The 22,222-nt window shown below is 35.0% G+C and overlaps 1 protein-coding gene across 11 annotated transcripts in view; it reads left to right on the top strand.

The window, feature by feature from the left end:
- Positions 1–22,222, top strand: part of SEMA4D (semaphorin 4D) — a 180,941-nt gene that overhangs the window by 144,425 nt on the left and 14,294 nt on the right. For 7 of the 11 annotated variants that reach the window (XM_031939323.1, XM_031939308.1, XM_031939297.1 and 4 more), the window contains 3 exons: positions 373–545; positions 648–691; positions 1,860–3,017. In XM_031939323.1, the coding sequence (XP_031795183.1) occupies positions 373–545; positions 648–691; positions 1,860–2,794 (1,152 nt within the window). In that variant the 3' untranslated portion in view covers positions 2,795–3,017. Of the gene's footprint in view, positions 1–372; positions 546–647; positions 692–1,859; positions 3,018–4,842; positions 5,047–22,222 lie in introns of those variants that run through there. The other 4 variants (XM_031939337.1, XM_031939304.1, XM_031939345.1 and 1 more) reach the window with 4 other exon arrangements.

Raw genomic sequence — 22,222 nt, 5'->3', positions numbered from 1 at the left:
GAAGTAGATCTGGTATTTCATGATTGCAGAATATATCTTATTTGATCTGATCATCAGTGACTTACTGTGCAAGGTAGATCTGTGGTATATTTTTATGTCCCTTTGACAGACATGAAACTGAGATCTTAAGAGGTCACTCAACTATTAACTGACAGAACTAGGGCTCAAATTTAGGCTTTTGTACTTCAGATCCAGTCAGTGCCCTTTTAGTTACACTGCACTACCTCAATGAGTACTTCAGATTTGTCAAACATATATTAAGTCTGCCATTTTAGCATCATCTTGACAAATGAATATTGGTAATGATTTTTTATGATCTGGTAATATGTATATTCCCAAGTGATTAGGATCCTCTTCCTTTCATGTTTACAGGGCAAAAGATTTATCTATGCTGGTTCCAATTCTGGTGTGGTTCAGTCTCCTGTTGCTTTCTGTGAAAAACACAGCACATGTGTAGATTGTGTGCTAGCCAGAGATCCCTATTGTGCTTGGAATCCACGAAAAGCCTCATGTGTTGATATCTTCAAAGAACATGGCAGCAACAGGTAAATGTGTTAACTGTCTAGAAGGATGAATTATATATTTATTTTTCTACTTTTCCACCAAAGATGCTATGTATTTAACTTCTAATCTGGTTATTTTTTCAGCAGTTTGATTCAAAAAATGAATGGTGATGCATCTTCGTGCACTGGTAAGTTTTTCTATATTAACTTTCTTTTTTGCAAAATGATATTTTCAGTTTCATGATGACTTGGAATTTTTGTTTATATATTTCTTTTCTCCTCCTCTTCCTTCTTCCTTCTTTCTTCTTTCTTCTTTTTTTTATCATTAGTTTCTCCAGGCAGTATGTGTGTGTAATAAAGCTGGCAAAAAAAAAAAGAAGGGGCCAGTTAGGTGGCGTAGTAGATAGAGACCAGCCCTAAAATCAGGAGGACCTGAGTTCAAATGTGACCTCAGACACTTAATACTTCCTAGCTGTGTGACCCTGAGCAAGTCGCTTAATCCCAATTGTCTCAGAAGAAAAAAAAAGAATGAAATCATGGAATACTTTACTTTTATTAATTTGTTAAAAAAAAAAAAAAAAGAAAAAAAAAGGTTTCTGCCCTAAAATATGATACCTACTTTTGATATGTATCTAACCTCATTATTATGCTTTATGAGGTCAGAAAAAAAAAGTCTTATCACAACATGAGAGATTTCAACTAAATAATCTCTAAATCTGTTATTTTAGGAAAGAAACAAAAACAACTTTCATAAAAAGAATGACCTAACATCTATTCCATTGACTCAAAATGTTTATCAACAAAAATATTAGAACTATTTATTAATTAATTAATTGATTTCCTGATACCTGAACTCTACATCTGGAAACAAATTTCCTATTTGTTCCTATTTCTATGCATTGCCTTGAGTTTCTACATGTCTGTATTGGTAAATTGTTAGTAAGGGTTCAATTTTTCTTCATCATATGCTTATGTCAGGCATGGGGCTTGACATTGCCATTCCAGGTAATCAGCAAGTGTGATTAGATTTTTAAAATGTGTGGACAAGTTTGTTTATGTCCTTTGATCCCTTTAGCAGGTGGAAATTCTCTTTAATTGGGTTAGTAGAGGACTATCATGATTGGCTACTGAAACAACACCGTTGGTGGCTTAAAATAGTGAGAAAATTCTCTACATTGTCCAGTCACACAGGGAACAAATCCACCAGTAAAAAGCTACAAATTATATTAATTCCTTAGTTATTCCAGAAGACTACATGTAACCATGTAACTTTTAAAGTGTAATTTTGTGTATAATAGAATATTAAAAACTTAGGGGAAGAAACTGATATTCTGCACATTTATTTTGATATTCCAGATAAAGGTGAAAAAGTAAAAGAAAATTACCTGCTGCATTTTGGAGGCACAGCAGAACTAAAGTGTTCTCAAAAGTCCAATTTGGCTCAAGTAATTTGGAAGTTCCAGAATGGTGTACTAAAAGTGGAGAGCCCTAAGTACCGCCTTGTGGGAAAGGCCTTGCTCATATTCAACTTATCAGAAGGGGACAGTGGGGTTTATCAGTGTTTATCTGAAGAAAAGGTGAAGAATAAGAAATTCTCTCAAGTGATTGCTAAGCATGTTTTGGAGGTGAAAAAGATCTCTCACACTACTACTGTGAGCCCTGCTTTGACAGCAGCACAAACAGAAGGTAAAGGGATTGCCCCAAAAATTTCAGGCATGACAACGAAAGGGCCTACTGCTCAGACTTCAGCCATGTCAATTATGTGGGTAACGACTTCAAGTATAGTAACACAACCTTCCAACCCTGTCTTAACAAGCACAGTTTCTGAACCAAAAATCATCATACAGTCTGTCCCTGAAGTTCATTCAAAGAAGAGCCTGTATCTAAAGTCAAATGATAATCACTTTTTAATGTTTCTCTTTTTATTTTTTTTTGTTCTGTTTCTTTTTCTCTTTTCCTACAACTGTTATAAGGGCTACCTTCCAGGACAGTGTTTAAAATTTCGTTCAATTTTGTTACTGGGTAGGAAAAAAACGAAGTCTGATTTTTCTGATTGTGAGCAGAGTGTGAAGGAAACTTTGGTGGAACAAGGCAGTTTTTCACACCAAAATGGAGAGCAACCTAAACTGGCCTTGGATACAGGCTACGAGACCGAACAAGATACCATAACAAGCAAAATGCAAACAGACAGAGAGGACTCTCAGAAAATAGATGATCTTCCTATCAAAGACAAACCGTTTGATGTTAAGTGTGAACTGAAATATGCTGACTCAGATGCTGATGGTGACTGAAGGAGACAGTCTTCTTTCAGTAATGAAGGTAGCTGTGGTTTTTCACGGCACAGAAGTCTTTGGGTTGTGACAGTTCCTGTGCCAGAGGGCTTTCCACTAAACACAGTGATTCAATTTCATCTAAAACCTAGTTCCTAAGGCAGAATGCATATTTTTCAGAAAATCATTTTTTATGTTTCTATTTAACTGGATTCTCCCCCCCTCCTTCTCTGATCTTCTCTTCTTCCCTTCCCTTCCCTTCCCTTCCCTTCCCTTCCCTTCCCTTCCCTTCTCTCTCTTCTCTCTTTTTCCTTTCCACTCTTCTCTTCTCTCTTTTCCCTTTCCATCTCCCTCCCTTTCTTTCTCTTTTCCTTTTTAGGAAAATGGTCATTGTCAAATCACATATCTTAAAGAGCTATAGATTGTGTTATTACTGATTTATTTCAGTATTTTCCTAGAAAAGGTAAAGAAACAAAAAGATTGACTTCACTTCAGTCTACATGAGAAGAAATTTACCTTCAGCTTCCCCTCATTGTAGCAGCTTTTTAAAAAGAAATAATTTAATTCCAGATTGGAAATGAAATTTTAGTTTATCAGATTGGTAAATTATAGGTTATTGTCCAATTTGGGACTCAACTTTGCTTTCATTGATTGTGTTCCTTATATTTTAGTTTCATTTGTTAATATATCAGGTCATCTTAAATTAGTTAAATAGTGTTTTAATTTAGTTACATAGTCTCTCCTTTGATCCTCATAACAATATTATTTCTTTTACAGTTGAGGAAATGGAGGCTCAGAGAGATTAAATAACTTGACAATAGTCACACAGCTAGTAATTTAATTTTTAGATGCTGCTGAATCTCCTAGATTTTATTGTAGATCAAATCTGGGGTAAAATCTGGTTTGGTTTGCATAAGAGTCTCAGGGAAACTTGCTTACTAAAAATGCTTTATTTTATTTTTATTTTGCTTTTAGACATGTAGGCACAGAAAGCCTTTTGAGCAAAAATAATTTTTTTCTTTTTATAAGGGGAACATGATTTTAAGAAAAGTTTTCTTCATTTAAAAATTTTTTTCATCAAAAATTGAAAAATTCAGAAGACTTGACACATTTGTGGACTTTAAGCAAGAGTGAAAAGAATGCTCCAGACTATCCTCTGTTCCCAAGTTTTGCTGACAGATTAGGGACTACCAGCACTGTGGAAGTGATGCAGAAGGACTGATGCTAAGAATTCTTTATAGAGATCGGAGCCATCAAATGACTGAAACGATGAAACAAAAAAAGAAAAAAGTAAAGAAAACAAGGGGTTTTTGAGTGGAAAAGTTTCTTTTTACTTAAATCTCACCTAGATTTTTCAAATGACTTTTCAGTCCTTTCCCTACCTGGAAACAAATTGGGAATTGACCAGTGAACTGAGTGGCTGAATTGTTGAATAAAAATGCCTGTGAACAGAACTATCAATTCATTCCAAAACTGTTTCACCCCAGCTCTTTGTACAGGTTTTATTGTTCAGTAGTATTTTAATCATTGTTTGCTTTACACGTTCTCTTTTTTGTAAATATCTTTCAGAAATAGGCATTTTTCATAGCAAGGAGCAATAAATCTTGCTGTGTGTGTGCACGTTTGCACATTTGAACTCATTTTCCAATTTAAAATAATTTGGATCCTCTTGAGTGTGAACAGTGTATATTTTATAAGATTCATTTTTTATTTTTTTATTTTGAATTGTGTATGTATAAGAAGTGACAGAATAAATAATAAACTGTTCTATCCTTTGTTTGGGTGAAACTTCTTGTAGCTGAACCTTCATTATACATTTTCCCCCCATGGGCCAGAGGCAGCAGACTTGGGGGATGGTTTTAAAGGGCTTTTCCTCTCACCATTTCAGCGTGCAAGGCAGCATAGCGATATGTGACTAGATGCAAGGACTAAGAACCTAATATTGTTTTCTTAATCATCCCCATATTCATTTCCTGATATTATTTTCTTCATGTTTCTTTGGCATGTGATACATTTCTTACAACTTTTTCCTCAGTGCCCTTTTTCTTTTCTGTCCTCTTCTGTCACAGCCTCATCTCCTATACCTTTCCCTCCTACTGGTACCTCCTTTTTGTCCTGTGTGGGGACTGGCTCACCTTCATCCACCAGCACCCAGTTTGATGTGGGCTCTGGCACAGAAAGCCCAGGGGTCACGTTGTTGCCGCCTTTCCTAAGTGACCAGTCACAGCATGTTAACGTCCATGGGACCTTTCACCTCATCTGTCAGGCAACTGGTGAGTAGGAGGAGAGCCTCCCTATGCCAACAGTGCCCTTGTCTGTCTGTCTGTGTCTATATGTGCTGGTACTGCATCATGGTTCGGAGCTTGAAAAACTGATATCGAGCAGACTACTTTATTGGTCTCCATTTACTTGGATTCTTTCTCAGGTATGATTGATTTCTATTGCCTTTCATTTCTAGATTCCTCAGATAAAAACCACTCAGCTTTTAACATTTTTTTAAATCTCATGTGATTATATCAGTTAGCTTTAAACTACTTTTTTCTATTGCTTTCTATCCTGTCAGCTGATACAGAGATGGCATTTATCTAGCTTTGAAATTTAATTTAAAAAAGAATTCATCTTAAAACCTAATGAAGGAAAAGTATTCCAGTCATTCAGCCTCTGCATCCTACATGTTCCTTATCTGTTAAAATGGAGATTAAATAGTACTCACCTACTGGAATTGTTGTGTGGATTAAATGAGATTAGATTTGTAAAGTGCTTGGTAAACCTTAAAGTGCTACGTATATATTAGCTATCATTATTAGGTCAAAATCCAGGAAGGCTACATTAATTATCCATCCACCGATTATTCCAGAGGGACCCCTAAAGAGAAAGCAGTGCGTGCTTCTCACTAGAAGGTTTTGAATTGTTTTATAGAACTTCTAGACAAAATAGATTGAATTGGAATCATTTAGGACACTCCTTAACAAATATACAATAGCCTTAGAGATTTTCACCAACTTGGGTTTAGGGTCAGCCTAAACCCAAATAGCTGAAGGTTGAGGGTATATAGATTTCTTCCTTGAAATCTAGAAATGCTGAGCAATAAGTTAAGGAAATTGCTTAATGGAATTTCCTCATCTTTGTGATATCAAGAGGTAGATAGAATGTTCACCATCTTCCACATAATCATCAAACTGCTACTCAAGTACTTAGCATAGTAGGTACTTATTATGTTTAGTGAATATTCTTAAAACTCATGTCTTGCCATGTGCCATGAGAAGGGAATGCACTCCTTTCTCAACTTCTCTTAAATCCACCCTAGTTTTCTTCAAAACACAACTCAATGCAACTTTTTATTCATAGAATTTTCTATTTTCCCCAAGTTGTTAGTGTTTATCCACCTGAAATTACTTTGTATTTACATCCTTATATTAGACCAATTTAAAAGGAATGAAGCAGATGGGACCCCAGGAATTTTGGGAAAGTCTTTGTATAGCATTTGGACACTAAGAAATGGGACTGTTATTATCTTGGCAAAAGATAAAGAAGCATGGAAAGCTCTTTGAAGAAAAAAAAAAGGTCTTCTTATGATCTATCATATTCTTTTGCAAAGCTCATACAAGAAAGCTGAGATTTATTGCTTCTTCCCATGAACAATGCCAATGTGTAAAGCACATGGGATGAGTTCATAGAATGACCACAGTGTCATGTAGTGAGTGGAAAAAAGTTCCGGCTAGCTTTGGAATGAAATGTAGGTTTGAATCTTAGGCTTTTTGTATTTAAATTTTCTTATTTGTATATAAGAAGGTTGGACTGGAGCCTGATATATCTAAGATCCTTTCCAGTTCTGAATCCTACAACATAGATGTATTTTGAATATGATATATATTTTGTGAGCCACTATAAAGGACATATATTACAGAGTATCCTAACAGTTTAACTTCTATTACTTTTATAACTACTAAACAGCTGTTTGTATGTATTTACATGTGTGTGTATGACATTGTCTTTGTATATATGTGTGCATTGTGTGTATATATATATAAATGCTGTTATATGCAACATAGAACTTTTACATAGTAATCAACAAGCCTAATCACAAAAAACTAGCCAGAGCTCCATAAGATCATAGATTTAAAGCTGAAAGGGACCATAGAGACCATTGATTCTAAAGCCCCAATATTTTGCAGATGAGGAAACAGACAAAGTGGTTAAATAATTTATCTAGGTTCACAAGCTAATAAGTTCCTAAGGTAGAATTTGAATCTAGGCTCCTCAATTTTAAATCCAATACTCTGTCCACTGTGCATACTTAAATTGAATGCTGGTACAGAGGTACTGTCAATACTCATTCATCTTATTTCTTCAGATTTTATCAAATGACTGTAATGGTTTAGACTTTAGAAGTACCAGATGAACTCATCTTTAGCTATTGTGCCTTTGACTTCCTCAATAATGTTTCTGAACCAATTCTACTGATTAATTATATCTTTGCAAACAGGTTTTGAAAATCATTCCACTAAGTTTTTGTTGGCCCATAAGATTTACATTGACCTTGCCTAGGTTTTTAGATTATTTTCCAGCAATGTCTTTCCTATTTCTTAAACATCCCTTTGTGGAAAATATAGTTTTTCCTCTATAACCTAAGACACGTTTCTATAAAAATCTAAATTAAATAGTACTAGAATAAATACAGAACAAAATTATGCCTATATACAGAGGCCCACTTTGGTATTCTTTTTAGTCCTAAACTCATAGAGCAATGCACATATGGAGACATTATAGAATAAATGGCAAAAGCCCTAAACTTGCAAGGGTTGAGAAGACTTAAGCTCAAATGCTTCTTTTCACTCTGGATGCAAGGTCTTCTATTCCAGGCAGCTGTTTCTAACCTAGATAAAGGGACAACCTTAGTTTTAATTGGAGTCATATTGGGAACAGGGATGGGGTTAAGGAAGGAGTAGAGGGCAACTGAAAACAAAACTCAGAAGATGATTTCAGAAAAGTTAAGGATCTGTTTTGAGATATTCAATAATAATGGAGGGATATAGTTTAAAAAAAAAAGGGGGGAACACTACTAAAGACAACAGTATTTAAAGATATTTTTCTCTGGTTCCAAAAATTTTAGATCAGAATTGAACTGTTGGCATGTTGCCAACAAAATAGAATTAAGGATACCTAGAGCCCAGCTTTAGACTCAGAGTCTGAGTTTAAAGCCAAGATTAGGAGAACCAGTCAGAGTCAGATCACAATAGGATAAACAAGTCAAAAATTTTTTTTTCCTTTTCAATTTTGTCCTAGCTACTTTAAAAAACAAAACAAAACATTATTTTGGTTTTATAATATTTTGATTAACATTTTTTTCCCTCCCCTCTCCCTAAAATAGCAATCAATCTGATATAGATCATACATGTACAGTCATATTAGCTATATTCCAAATTAGTCATTTTGTGAAAGATTAATCAGAATAAAAGGGAAAACCACAAAAAAGAAAGAACAACAAAAAAGTGAAAATAGTATCCTTCTATTTATATTCAAATTCCATAGTTCTTTCGCTGTATGTGGATAGTGTTTTCCATCATGAGTCTTTTGGAATTGTCTTAGATCATTGTATTACTGAAAAGAGTAAAGTCTATCAAAGTTGATCATCTGTGTAATGTTGCTGTTACTGTGTACAATGTTCTCCTGGTTCTGCTCACTTTACTCAGCATCAATTCATGTAAGTCTTTCCAGGTTTTTTCTGAAATCAGCCTCCTATTTTATTTATTATAGAACTAGTATTCTATTACATTCATATATCACAATTTGTTCAGTAATTCCCCAGTTGATAGCACTTTATAGTGAACTTTATGAGTGAACTGATTAAAAATTGAGTAAGTAAAATCAGGAAAATAATACACACATTGTTTACCAAAAAAAAAAAAAGGATTTGAAAGAACAAAAAACACCTAAACACTTAAACTGACCAATCTAAATCAGAAGAAGACTTAAAAATACATGCTTTCCTTCATTTGCAGAGGTAGGGAAATATGGGCATGAGTATTGCATATAATGTCAAACTTGGTTGATCTATCAGTTTTATTTTATTCTTTGTAACAAAAGATTGTTCCAGTAGGTAGCAGAACAAGGAAAGAATAATCAGAAATAAAGGTGATTTTTTTTAAAATTAAGATTTTTATAGATAAGATAATCCATAGGTAATCTATTAACTCCTAAAGCATAAAAGAAAGTGGAAATTCCACTGTTTTCCATTCATACATGCAGCCTTACAAGAAAATTGGGTGGATTCAGAATCTCAAGACTTGGGCTGAACTTCAGGCCACCCTTAGTTCTGGAATCATTTTAGATATGTCATTTAGTGGCCTTTGCTTAAAGGTCTCCATTTTCAAAGCAGTTCATTATACTTTTGGACAGCTCACTTGCTTGCAAGTTTTCTGTAACATCAAAATTAAATTTGTTTCTTAGCAGCTTCTACCCATTGCTCCTTATATTTTCCTCAGAGACCAAACAGAGCAAATTTACTTCATCTTATTGGCAGTACCTGAACTCCTTAAGATAGTTACATTCTTTCCTAAATCATTACTTCTTTTGGTAACCCTCCCAAATTTTGAACTTGATTTTCTTATCAGAATCATTTCTTAATTAATTGCTTTAAATATTTCATTTATCCATTTAAGGACATCTCAGGATATCTTAGATGATTTATTTTTTCATCTATGTTGCTGCTGGAACTTGAATGCTCCATAGTTTTGTTTTTTTTAATTATATGGTCACTTTTCTTCTTTTTGTTTGGTTTGTTTTATTTTTATTTTCTTTTTTAGTAGTTAGCCATTTTCTTCTCTGATTTCTGGCATTTCAAGAGCCAGTAGAATGAACCTAACATTAATATCATTGTTTTAACTTTTGCAAAATACTTTGCAGATATCCCATTTTATCTTCACAATAATTTTGATATTTAGCCTCTAATATAATCCTCACTTTATAGATGAGGAAACCAATGCAAGCAGAGGTTAGGTGATTTATCCAGAGACACATGGCTATTAAGTGGCTTGAGATTGAATTTGAACTAATGTTTTACTAGTAGATTTCAGACAGGGCACCCTATTCACGCCATTACCTAGCTACTTCTGCCTATTGAAAATATATAATAAAGTCACTTTATCTCTGCCTCAATTAACATAAACACAGAAGGTTTTTCTGCAATAGCCATGAATGCATCCTTAATCAGTTTGGGAGGAGGAATGAAGTACTTGAATTATACATATGAAAACTCTATTTGGTGCTTGGCTGAAAGACTCTGACACACCACTGGATCTGTTTGTATAATGTAGCTAGTTAATCTTGGGGTGGTAAACTCAGAGCATCTTAAGGAGGCAGACTCTTGTACCACATCAAGGGGAGGGTGAAGGGAGAATGAGACCAGAGGGATTATTACAATTTTCTCCCTTGACTGACCATGTCATTGGAGAGATTGTACCAGGAGGAGACAATGCATCTGAAAGGAAGCTCACATAGGAGGTTTACAAAGGTTTTGATCCTCAAAGTCCAAAAGAGAGCTATAGCTAAGGGGAACTTCATGAGGATTTCAGATAGGGCAAAAAGGACTGAGTGTAATCTGCAATTGTAAACTATCCCTTTGCCACATTTGTATCCTACATATGAGTCTTAGTACCATTGTTATCAGCATTTGATTCTCATGAGTACCCAAGGTCGTTTGGGGGGAGAAGGTAGTTTTTGTATTAACTGTTCTTATTTTAAGAATTATCTTTTCTAAATTTTCTTCTGGCTGAGACAGTCCCAGTAACATCTATGCTCTTTCACTTCTATGGCTATTTCTATGCTCTTTCAAAATGCAATGATATCAGTATTGAGAATAGTCTGCTCATCTATGATAACTTACGTATCAAACATTATAGACATTTTGTACATCAAACACTGTTCCTTTCCACTCCTTCTAAAAGAAACCCTTTGTGGTTTGATGAACCAAAGTTCATTTCTAGTGGGCCCTTTATTCTCAGTATTGGAAACCTTGGCTTATATCAGCATCTTAATGATCTCTTGGTCAGACTGTTATGGGGACACTCCATGGCTTGACTGTACTTTTCACTAACTGACCTCCATACTTGGAACATTCTCCATCTTCATTTCCACCTGCTGGTTTCTTTGGCTTCCTTCAAGACTCAACACTCAGGAGCTTTTGTCCCACCCTCATCTCATACTGCTGATTCTTGATGTTTACACTGTAGGTAATGTGGTGGTTTTCTTATTGGGGGCCTCATTATGTGAGCTCTTTGAGAGTAAGGACTGTATTTCAGTCTTTGTTTTTATCCCCTGCATGAAACGCAGTGCCTCCAGAACACAAAGCATTTAATATTTGTTGACTGACTATACCACAATAGTAAATGAAGATAGGCTAATTAAGCCTAATTGATAATGCATGGAGGTAGAAGACATCATGGATAAGGGGACTCATGGCAGATAATATTAGAAACCCTGCAGAGTTTCCCTTAAAACCCCGAGGAAAGAAGTTGTCATTGTTCCCTGGTTACTGAACCTGCCAATCCAGGGAGTAGTTTGGAAGTAAGCCTAGAGAGGCAGGCAGGTGGCACAGTGGAGAGAGCTCCAGGCCTGACGTCAGGAAGATCCGAGTTCAGATGTGCCCCCAGATGCTTGCTAGTGTACTAGCACTTATCCGCTGCCTTTTTTCCTCAAAGATAAAATGTGAATCGTAATAACACCTGTCACAGGGTTGTAGTAAGGATCAAATGATATGTTTATAAAGTACTTAGCACAGTACCTGGCACATAGTAGATGATTAATAAACATTCCCTTTCCTTCCCTCCACAGGGATAACTAAGTAAGATCTGTATATGAATAGGGACACTTCCATATAAGGAAACTCTCAGGTTTGACATTTTCTCTGCAAATTATAGCTTTAGACTGCCTCCTATAACATTGAGAAGTTAAGTCATTTTGCCAGGGTCACATCCTTAGCCTAAGTAATCCTACTATATTTTTTCATTGAATCCCAATATCTTATTAAATCCCTCATTCTAACCCATTGTATTCAATATCTGTAGTTAAACATAGACATATCCATACTATGTATAGATGTAACAGGAAGAAAATAGTGATCTGATGATCAATTCTGATGTACGTGGCTCTTCTCAGCAATGAGATGATTTAGACCAGTTCCAATTGTTCAGTGATCAAGAGAGCCATCTACACCAGAGAGAGGACTGTGGGAACTGAGTGTGGTCCACATCATAGCATTTCCATTTTTTGTTGTTTGCTTGAATTTTATTTTCTTTTTGATCTGATTTTTCTTATGCAGCAAGATAATTGCATAAATATGTATGCCTATATTGGATTTACATGTATTTTACCATGTTTTACATGTATTTTACCATGTTTAACATATATTGGACTACTTGCCAACTACAGGAAGGAATGGGGAGAAGGGGAAGGAGAATTGGAACACAAGGTTTTTCATAGGTCAGTGGTGAAAAATTATCTTTGCATATGTTTTGAAAATAAAAAACTTGAATAAAAAAAAGAAAATAATGATCTGAGATAGGAGTGTGAGTTAATTCAGATCTTATAGAAAGTTTCCTTATAGAAATGATGGTAGCATAGAATACTAGGAATTCTAGTTCCTATGGTCAGGGTAAGTCCTTCCTCCTCTATCTTCCTCTGAATAAGCCTGGAGCAGGAGCAAGATACTGGGTGGGGGTCTGACAATTGGGAAGGTAGAAATACTCTAGTCAGTACTTTAAATAGAATTATAATCAGGGCACAGGCAGAGAGTATGTGTAGGGACTGGAGGGAGGTAGGATACTGTGCCTACCTCTTGCTCTTTCTCACCTTTGCCTTTGACATATTCTCTGCCAACTGCTCCTTTAGCTGGCCTTGATGATTTGATTTTTTCTTAGTCTATGCCTCCATTCCATTGTGCACTCCAAAATATAGGAAGTCAATAAGCATTATTACCATAGGGTAAACAATGAAGATTTTTTTAAGAAACCAAAACAGCCCCTCCCCTCAAGGAATTTACTTTATAATGGGAAAGTCAACATGTAAACAACTATATACAAAATATTTAGAGGATAAATTAAAGTTAATCTCAGAGAGAAGCATTAGCATTAAAGAGGACTAGTAGAAGATTCTTGCAGAAAGTAGGATTTTACTTTAGAATTGAAGGCCAAGGAAACCAAGAGATGGAGAAGAGGAAGGAGAACATTCTGCTTGGTAAACAAACATTCAATTGAAGATATCCAGAATCAGGAGAGGAAGTGTCTTGTGCAAGAACAGTAAGAAGGCCAGGGTTCCTGGACCATAGAGTACATGCAGGACAGTAAGGTATAAAAAAACTGGAAAGATATGAATGGGGCTTGGTTATAAAGGGTTTTAAAAGCCAAATAGAGGCTTACATTTAGTCCTAGAGGTAACAGAGAGCCCCTGGGGTTATTGCATCAAATGATGATATGCTTTAGGAAGATCACTTTGATAGCTAAGTGGAAGATGGAAATTAGTAGAGACACTGGAGGCAGGGATACCAACTATAAAACTATTTCAGCAGTCTAGGCACAAGGTGATGAGTGTCTATACCAGGGTGGTTGACAGTTTACAAAAGAAGGGAACAAATATGAAGAGTTGTTATAAAGCAACCAGACTTGGCAACAGATTACACATGGGAGGGTGAGAAAATGAAATTTAAGGATGATATCTAGGTTCCAAACTTTGATGACTGAAGAATAGTGGTACCTTTGATAAATAAAAGGGAAGAATTTGGAAAAAGAAAAATTCCATTTTGGACATGTTGAATTTTAGAGGTCCAATAGTTGGAGGAGTGAGTCTTGGGGTGAAGAGAGAGTTTGGGACTTATTAGAGGTCCAATCATTAGCATAGAGATGATAATTGAATCTATGGAAGCTGATGAAATTATCAGACATCATAGAATGGAAAAAGAAAAGGAGAGAGCCCAGAACAAAGCTTTGGAGGAGACATGTCCTTACAGGGTGTGCCTTGTATGAAATAGCCAACAGAGAAGACAGAACTGGTCAGACTAGTAAGAGGAGAACCAGAGGAAAGCAATGTTTACAAAAATCTACAAAGAGCCTCAAGGAGAGTCTGTTTAACAGCTTCAGAGCCTACAATTTAAAAAAAAAAAAAGGCTTTTAGATTTGGAAATTAAGAGATCTTTAGTAATTTTAGAGCAGTTTGGTTGAAATGTCAGAATTTCCTAATAAGGGAAAATGGAGGGGGAGGTGAACTTTTTATAGTTCATAAAGTTGAATTCAGTTTAAATACAGTTATTAAACACATACTATTTTGAAGACACTATGAAAAGCACCAGAAATACAAAAAGAGGAAAAAGACAGTCTCTTTGCCCTTATGAAGCTTACAGTCTAAAGGGAATTATAGCAATTATAAATATAAACAAAGCTAGAACTACATAAAAATTTTTTTAAAAAATCAACACAGGAAAGATACTGGAAATGAAGGGTTAGAGAAAGTTTCCTTTGGAAGGTGGAATTTTAGCTGGAACTTATAAGAAGTCAGGAGGCTAGAAGGAGAGCATCAAAGCCATAAGGAGACAGCCAGAGAAAATATTCAGAGTCAAGGGATAGAGTATGTCGTGGAGCAGACAAGAAGGCCAATGACCAGTTGAAGAGTACATGTCTGGAAATAAAGTGAAAGATTAGAAGGTAATAAAGATTATGAAGAGTTTTGAATGCCAAATAGAGCATTTTGTATTTGATTCTGGAAGCAAAAGGAAGTCATTGGAGTTTACTTACTAAGGGGATAACAGTCCTGCATTTTAGGGAAATCACTATAGTGGTTGAATGGAGGACAGGTTGGAGTTGGGAGAGAATTGAGGCAGCAAATTATTACAATGATGTCATGAGATGATGAGGGCTTGTGAGCCTGAGGGACTGGGAATGGTGGTTTTGCCTTCTACAGTAATAGGGAAATTAAGAAGATGGGGAGAAGTTTAGTGGGAAAGATGAGTCCTGTTTTTGGACTTAACTGAGTTTAAGATGCCCACTGGAAATACAGTTTGAGATGTTTGAAAGGGTGCTGGATATGTGAAATTAGAGGCAGTAGAAAAATTGAGGCAAGATAGGTAGATTTAAGCATCATCAGCATAAAGATGAGTGATTTAAATCCACGGGAGCTGATGAGAGAAAAGTATATCAAGAAAGAAAGAGTGATAAGAAAGGTTAAAGAGATGAGAATGAGAAAAGGCCATTGGATTTCACAACTAAGAGATCATTAATAACTTTGGAAAGGGAATTATACTTCAATCACCCAGGCATGCAATGAGAATGGCCTACTGTGTCCATATAAAAGGGAAAGGATTACTACTCACTGTTAGTGACGTGCCAGAGACGATTCCTCGACTGTAATCAGAAACCAGTTCTCACGAAGATCAGTGGGTATAGCAGTGAGAGCTATGTGTGGTGCTGACTTAATTTAGATTTGGGGGGTTTTCTATAGTGAGCTTGGGCTCAGTCAGCCTAGAGCTGTAGCATTTTGTTGAGATGGGAAATCAGGAGTAGTAATTCCAGCAGCTGGTGTATCAGATGACTGAAGTGTGCGGAAAGAAGTGCATGACCAAACCTGGGCCTGAGTTGTGGAACTGAAACCCGTTTTGTGAAATGCAATATATCGACACAATCATGAACGTTGGATTGAACCATTGGAGCAGACACAAAAATTCAGGCCAACTTTCTCAAAAATCTTGTCTAACCTATTTCAGCATAACCATCTCTGTTCCCATGATAAAACAAATAAAAACCCCACCAAAATACGGCATGTGTATGAAAGAAAAGAAAAAGACGCTGACACACCTTTTATCCTAGCCTTTGGGATATCCTGTCATCTGAATGAACAAAGCACAGTTTTGTATGTTTGATAGTGATGTATATATGTATACATACATATATGTTTATAGTTGTGTTGTATGTATATTTTTAATACTAATTTTGTGAAAATAACAGATTCTTGAATGGGAAACTATTAGATACACACTCATAATGCACAGTTTTCTTCTATTATTGAAATAAAAACCTTTGCTTCAGGTTGGGAGGAAAAAAAACTAATGCCTTGTTTGGGATAGTCAGATGTACCTGCTCTTCAAAATTACCTTTTTCTGGTGTTCAAATTTAACAAAAATTTTTTTTTCTTAAATTTAAACAAACATTTACTCTGTACAAGGCCTGCATGGGTCCTTTACCAAAAAACTGAGAAAGACACGGACAGGTGTCTGCATTCGTTAAGGTCAAAGTCCACCCAAGTGAACTTAAAAGTTCAAAATGCTTCCAGAGAAGAGAGAAAAGTCAGATAGAAGAAAAAATCTGTTGCCTTCTAATACAGAGAAACAAGAACTCCTGCAAACTTTTTTTACTGCCTTTGTACAACGTCTATCCTATTGACAGTTGTTACCTGTGCATGATTATAGGACTGCAGTAAAAGCTATAGAATGGACATATTTTATTGTATTCATTGTTGAGTAGTTTTTTTAAATTATTAGTTCACATTACCATGTATATTTATTTTATAATTTCAGTATACTTGACATGTTGGTTTCTGGGGTTACAAAGAAAAATTTCAAACTTGGATAGTGAACCAAGAACCAAGAAAAATGTACATATTCATTACAACAATGTCATCAAAAAGGAACAATAAATAAAACTAAATGCTGGGTAGTTATAGTGACCAATTGATCAATTATAATGGACTTGGAGAAAGAGATGAGGAAATGTATTTCCCCCCTTTCACTGGAAAGATGGAAGACTATGGGCAAGGTCCATTACATATGTTTTCAGATAAAATTGATATATTGGCTGATGGGACTAAACTTTTTTTTCATTGCAAAAGGAAAGCTCACTAGGTAGAGGGAAAGGGAAAGAAAACATTCAGAAATTACTTGATGTAAAAAAAAAAAAAAAGATATCGAAAACAAAGAAATCATTGTAAGGAACCCAACTAACTAGAGTAATTCCAAAAACATATAAGATAAAACTGAAGATTCTACAACCTTCAGCACCTTTCAAATTTCTTAAAAATAAAAAAATACATATAAGAAATAAAGTAATTTTGGCTGCCACTATGGTCTAATACAGTAAGAACTCTGATGAGATTAATAGCTCAGTGAACTAGCAGCAGAGAAGGCTAATCCCCAGTGACTTAACTCACATCAACCACACACTACAGCAGGGCAGTATCAAAATAACTACATGAGGAACTCACAGAATAAAGAAGGAATAATTAAGTGTATGAGCCATGAGTCAAAAGAAAAGTCTTAAAAAGGAATCGGAGAGAAATAATTAACAAAACAAGGGAAAGAAGTCATTTTTAGGAAAAACTGTAGAAAATGAAATAACAAAAGTTTAAGGAGGATGATATAAGAGGATATTTTATTTGATTGAAAGAAAAAAAGTGGGATTCTAATTAGGACCTGAAGGAAATCAGGAAGCAGAGTGAAGAAACAGAGAACTGCAGATAAGGGAAATCAGCCAGTAAAAATGCTGTTAGAAAATGGAATGTTTTGTGCAAGGAACATGGGATCAAAGAAGTCTATAAAGGTAGGATAGAACAAGTTTTAAAAGGCTTTAAAGCTAAACATTTTCTAATGGGAAGTCTCTGGAGTTTATTGCTTCCTATTATTTCTGAAAAGTATTGGCCATTCAGGGCTAGCTCAGGCTTGTGAAAAGTGACTTCATTTTAAATGCTCTCCAAATTATAGAGGGTAAAGTTCCCTTACCTCGGCCTTGCTCTGACTTGTCTCCATTGTCCGTTTTATTTAGCTGTAACAAACCTGGCTTTTCAGAAGTATTCAAAACAAATCTTAATTTTCATGCAGCAGGTTATGTTTATTGCCTTATTTGGAAGTTTACAAATTGCTCTATAATAGGAGAAATGCTTATCTGCATATAACTGAAATATATTTAAATTTCTATCTATCTAAATATGAGAATAACACAGTAAAACTATAAGGTTCCCATTAATTTAGTAGACATTTCTGGAATCTACTTTTGTCACGTGATGAACTACATTTTGACTTTTTGCTTATGTAGCAATCCACATTGAACACTGGATGGAAATATCTTCAATGTTTATTTAGCCATTTTCAAGAAAGACTGTTCTGTGCACTGACATATAACGTACATGCCCTTCTTAACAAGAATTTATGCATATAAAACTTTGGTCAACCAAAAAATATGCTTGTTCTGACAAGGCATATTAGGAAAATAAAGCAATATAACATTTCAGTCACTGACGGTGATTTTAAATTAAATTCTTTTTTTTAATCATTTGGTTTTATATGGGATGCTTGATTTATTTGTACAAAGAATGCTTATACATTACTTTCTGTTCTAGAAATTTGTACAGTAAAGGTAATTGCATATTACCTTCTCCAGGTCAAAGGATTTAAGAAAGTAGAAATGAACTTGATACTTTTGAAGTCTAAAGCATTATTCATCATTATTTTTATTATATAATACATCATTCATATGATCAAAACATTCTTTCAAAGGTTCCAAGTATTGCCTTGCAAATAGTTACTTTTGTATTAGTTCATTGTGATGCTGAAATAAGCACATGCCTGAGATAAGGGAAGGGGATTAGGGAATCTCTGGTTAATAACTTGACAATTAGAGGATACTTGGCTTTAAAAAAATAATTTTCCTTATTTTGTTGTTTAAGTAGTGTTTGACTCTTTGACTTCTTTTGGGGTTTTCTTGGCAGAGATATTAGCGTGGTTTATGATGTTTTTCTTCAGCTCATTTTCCAGTTGAAGAACTGAGGCAGACAGAGTTAAATGACTTGCCAAGATCACACAGTAGTGTCTGAGACCGAATTTAAACTTAGGAAGATGAGTCTTCCTCATTCCAGGATCAGCACTTTTTCTCCTGTATCACCTTGTTGCTGTCCTGTATTTTCCATGTGCTACAATATAAATTGTAGGCTAATTTGCAAATTTTAAATTCTCTTACTGTTTCATCTGTTACTACTTAATGTTGAGAAAGCTGGTAAATAAAGAACTAGCTGACTACCTTTATACATTTTGTATACTTGTGTGTGTTTTTAAAATTCCTGTAAGATATTGATAATTGTATATTAAAAACCAAAATCTTTACTTGAAGCCATGAGGTGTAGGAGTTTGCCTAGAAATTTTCAGGGAAAAGACCCCATTAGATAGCAAAGCTCTTTATAACACTGCTTTTAAAATGTCAGTTTCCTTCAACCTTGGATTCATAAATTCCATTTTAAAGACTAGGGATTAAGATTATGTCAGAAGGGCAAAGTACTTGGGCTGATTGATAACCTTCTCTGTATAAATATTGAAAGGGTAAAAAAAAAAAATTCAGTCTTTATAACCTTAGAAATATTGGGCCATGTTGCTAATCTTAAACTGTGCCTTTTCTTTGAGATTTGTTTCTTTATAAAATCTCAGTTTATTATTTTATTCATATAATTTTAAAATAATGTAATTGATTTTTGCTCTAAAATGTATTATGAATTACTGTTGTATATGATACAAATTCAAAGTAATGCCAGTATCTTTGGACCCAGCAAATATAACCAATTAACATGCATTTATTGAGTGCCTTCTATGTGCTAGGCACTGTGCTAAATTCTGGAGACATAAATACAATGAATAAAACAATTCCTTCCCTCAAGGAGCTGCTGACATTTTAAGGGAAGAGGAGTGGGGTGAGATACATTCTAAAGATGTTCCTGATAATACAATATTATCATGTATTGTGTTACAATTATAAAATAGCGATCATTTGTTTTATTAAGGTTATCACAATAACAACTATACTTACTACCTTAAGGAGAGAGCAATGGTAATTTACAGTGTGAAATACAGTCTTGGATCTATAAACTTACTTTTGTGATCATTTTGATCCAGGGAAATTTCTGCTGACATATCAGCAGTCCATCATGAGAGGGGAAAATGCCCAATGTCCCCTATATAGTGTACTACCCAGCACCACCAATATGTCAAATCACTTCCTAGTGAGTATTACTGGTGAGATTAGAGTTGCGGACAGGAAAATAATGACAAGATTAAGATTATCTTGATTTATTCCCTTATTTTTTCTCCTCTTTGAAAGGGGAACTTTCCTAAATGTGAGGCCATGGTCTGGTTCTTATATCTATTCAGTAATGTGGAATTGTTACAAATGTTACAAATTGACTGTTCCACATTATTTTCTGGCCTTGAGCTAGTTTCAAAACAGAGCTAAGAAAATTTTGTTTCCATTTGTTTTATGACTTAGGCCCAATAGAAAAGTTTATATTATCTTTGGATGCCCTTTCTGATAGTAAATCCCTCTGAACAGTAAATGCCTTGTGGTATTACCATGTCATTAATTACATTATGTCTGAACTTGCAGTACTGGGGATGGAGTTGGAAATTTTCTTGTCAGAATTACTAAGTTATCTTTCCAAAGTTTAAGAAGTCCCAAGTACTCAAGAATATTGATATGGGATATAATGCCTACCAATGGGGTTAATATTTCATGGTCCATGTGACCATGTTACCATCTCATCCTAGGAGACTAGCTCCTTATAAAGAAACTCTGGGGAAAATTTTATTGAGTCTTTATTAAAAAGGACTCTATCCCATGAATTCAGGGCATGAGTTCCGAACTCTTAACAATGGTGTTTCCTATCTAAGAGTCAGTGAAGAACTCTATAAAGGATTGAAGGAACTCTATGGGGATACAGGATCAAAAACTCTTGTTTGTAGCATAAACCAAAGTGGAGATGGGAATTATACCCTGGAGAAAGGGGATCTAAGGGGACCAGCCAGTTCTCATACCTATGAAATAAAATAGAAGTGATCATGGAGCCATGATCTGAAAATAGGCTGTCTCCCAGATTTTTGATATGCTTTAAACAGTCTAACCTGTCAACCAAAGAGTGGTATTTATAATATGTGTGGACACCAGTGAGTCCAGAATTGAACAAAAGGAGAAGAGTGGATCAGCTTTTTTTTTTTTCCAGGAACCTGCAAAGCTCCTTCAATGACTCCCTACTTTCTATGAAACAAAAGATCTATTTTTTTCCCCATTAAATACCAACATTATATTGACATTGCTTTATAGCAGGAAATATACAATATAGTAGTCCCCAAAGAATTTTTTTAAATGAGTATTACATAATAGATCTATGGTTGAATGTGAGCAGGCTGCATTATGTAGTGATTGAGGAACCCTCAAAAATAGGAATAAAGTGATATGAAAGAATTGTATGACAAGAGAAGACAGGCTGGACGTGTGACAAGAGTGAAGGATGTGTAGTGGTCCCTCAAGATATTCTGTCTTAGGTCCTCTTTTTTTCCTATTTCACTGAGTGATTTCATCAGCTCCTATGGTTTTAGTTACAATGTCTATGCAGATGGGTAAAAGATTTACTTCTCTAGCACCAGCTTCTCTCTAGTCTCCTCCAGTCTCCAATATTGCCTTTGTTAGACAATTCAGGCTGAATATCCTACAGACATCTTCATTTCATCGTGTCCAAAACTGAATTTATCTTCTCCCCCTTCCAATCCCTTTCATCTTTATAATTACCTATTACTCCTAGTAATCTAAGATCAGAATCTTCGATTTCTCCTTCCCTCTATCTTATCATTTCTATGTAGGCATAAGGAGCTGGGGGGATTAAAGATACTATGGAAAAAAGATAATGACAAGAAAAACAAGCTTTCTGATCCTGAAAATGGTATTAAAAGGGAACCTGGGGGAAAGAAACAAGTAGAAAGTCAAAGAACAGCTGAATAACAGCAGCAACAACAAAAAAGCGTTCAATAGCGCCAGGCACAGTAGAGATTCTTAAGAAATGTTTATTGATTAGACTATATATATTTCCATATATCTAATGTTGAAAAAAGGAGTTTCAGAGAATCCTGGATAGGATGAACTGGCTCAGAGTAAACAGAACCAGAACTATGTATACAATAACATTTTAAAGAATAAAAACTTTGAAAGATTCAACAACTATCACTAGCTCCTGTGAAGGTTTATTTTGCTTGACTGTGCTTATTTCCCTCCCTTTCCCTCAGTGTAATTGAATAGTGGAGGAGAGTGAGTCATAATCACACATACACACACACACAAAGAGGGCCATTTTTGTAAGAGTTTTTAAAATGAACAGAAAAGAAGAAAATTAGGAAGCACAGAAAAATAGTATAGTCATAAAAGTATTGTTTAAAATATTACATATTCATATATCATAAAAAATAAAATTTGCATTGGTTCTGATTTGTCTAGTTCCTATTTTCTTCAGGCCTTAGACCACTGAGACCCATGACAAGGAATCAGTGTTAAAATTTAATCTGACTCCATCTCTCAAAACTTTTTTACACAATAGTCATATGGTCCACAGCTCAATTTACTGAGAATATTTGCCAGGATCCCTCTCAATGTATCTTTCATTATCAGA

The sequence above is a fragment of the Sarcophilus harrisii genome, chromosome 1 (assembly GCF_902635505.1).
Source record: "Sarcophilus harrisii chromosome 1, mSarHar1.11, whole genome shotgun sequence".
In the NCBI taxonomy this organism is placed as follows: Eukaryota; Metazoa; Chordata; class Mammalia; order Dasyuromorphia; family Dasyuridae; genus Sarcophilus; species Sarcophilus harrisii.
This window is presented reverse-complemented; position numbering and strand designations above follow the sequence as displayed.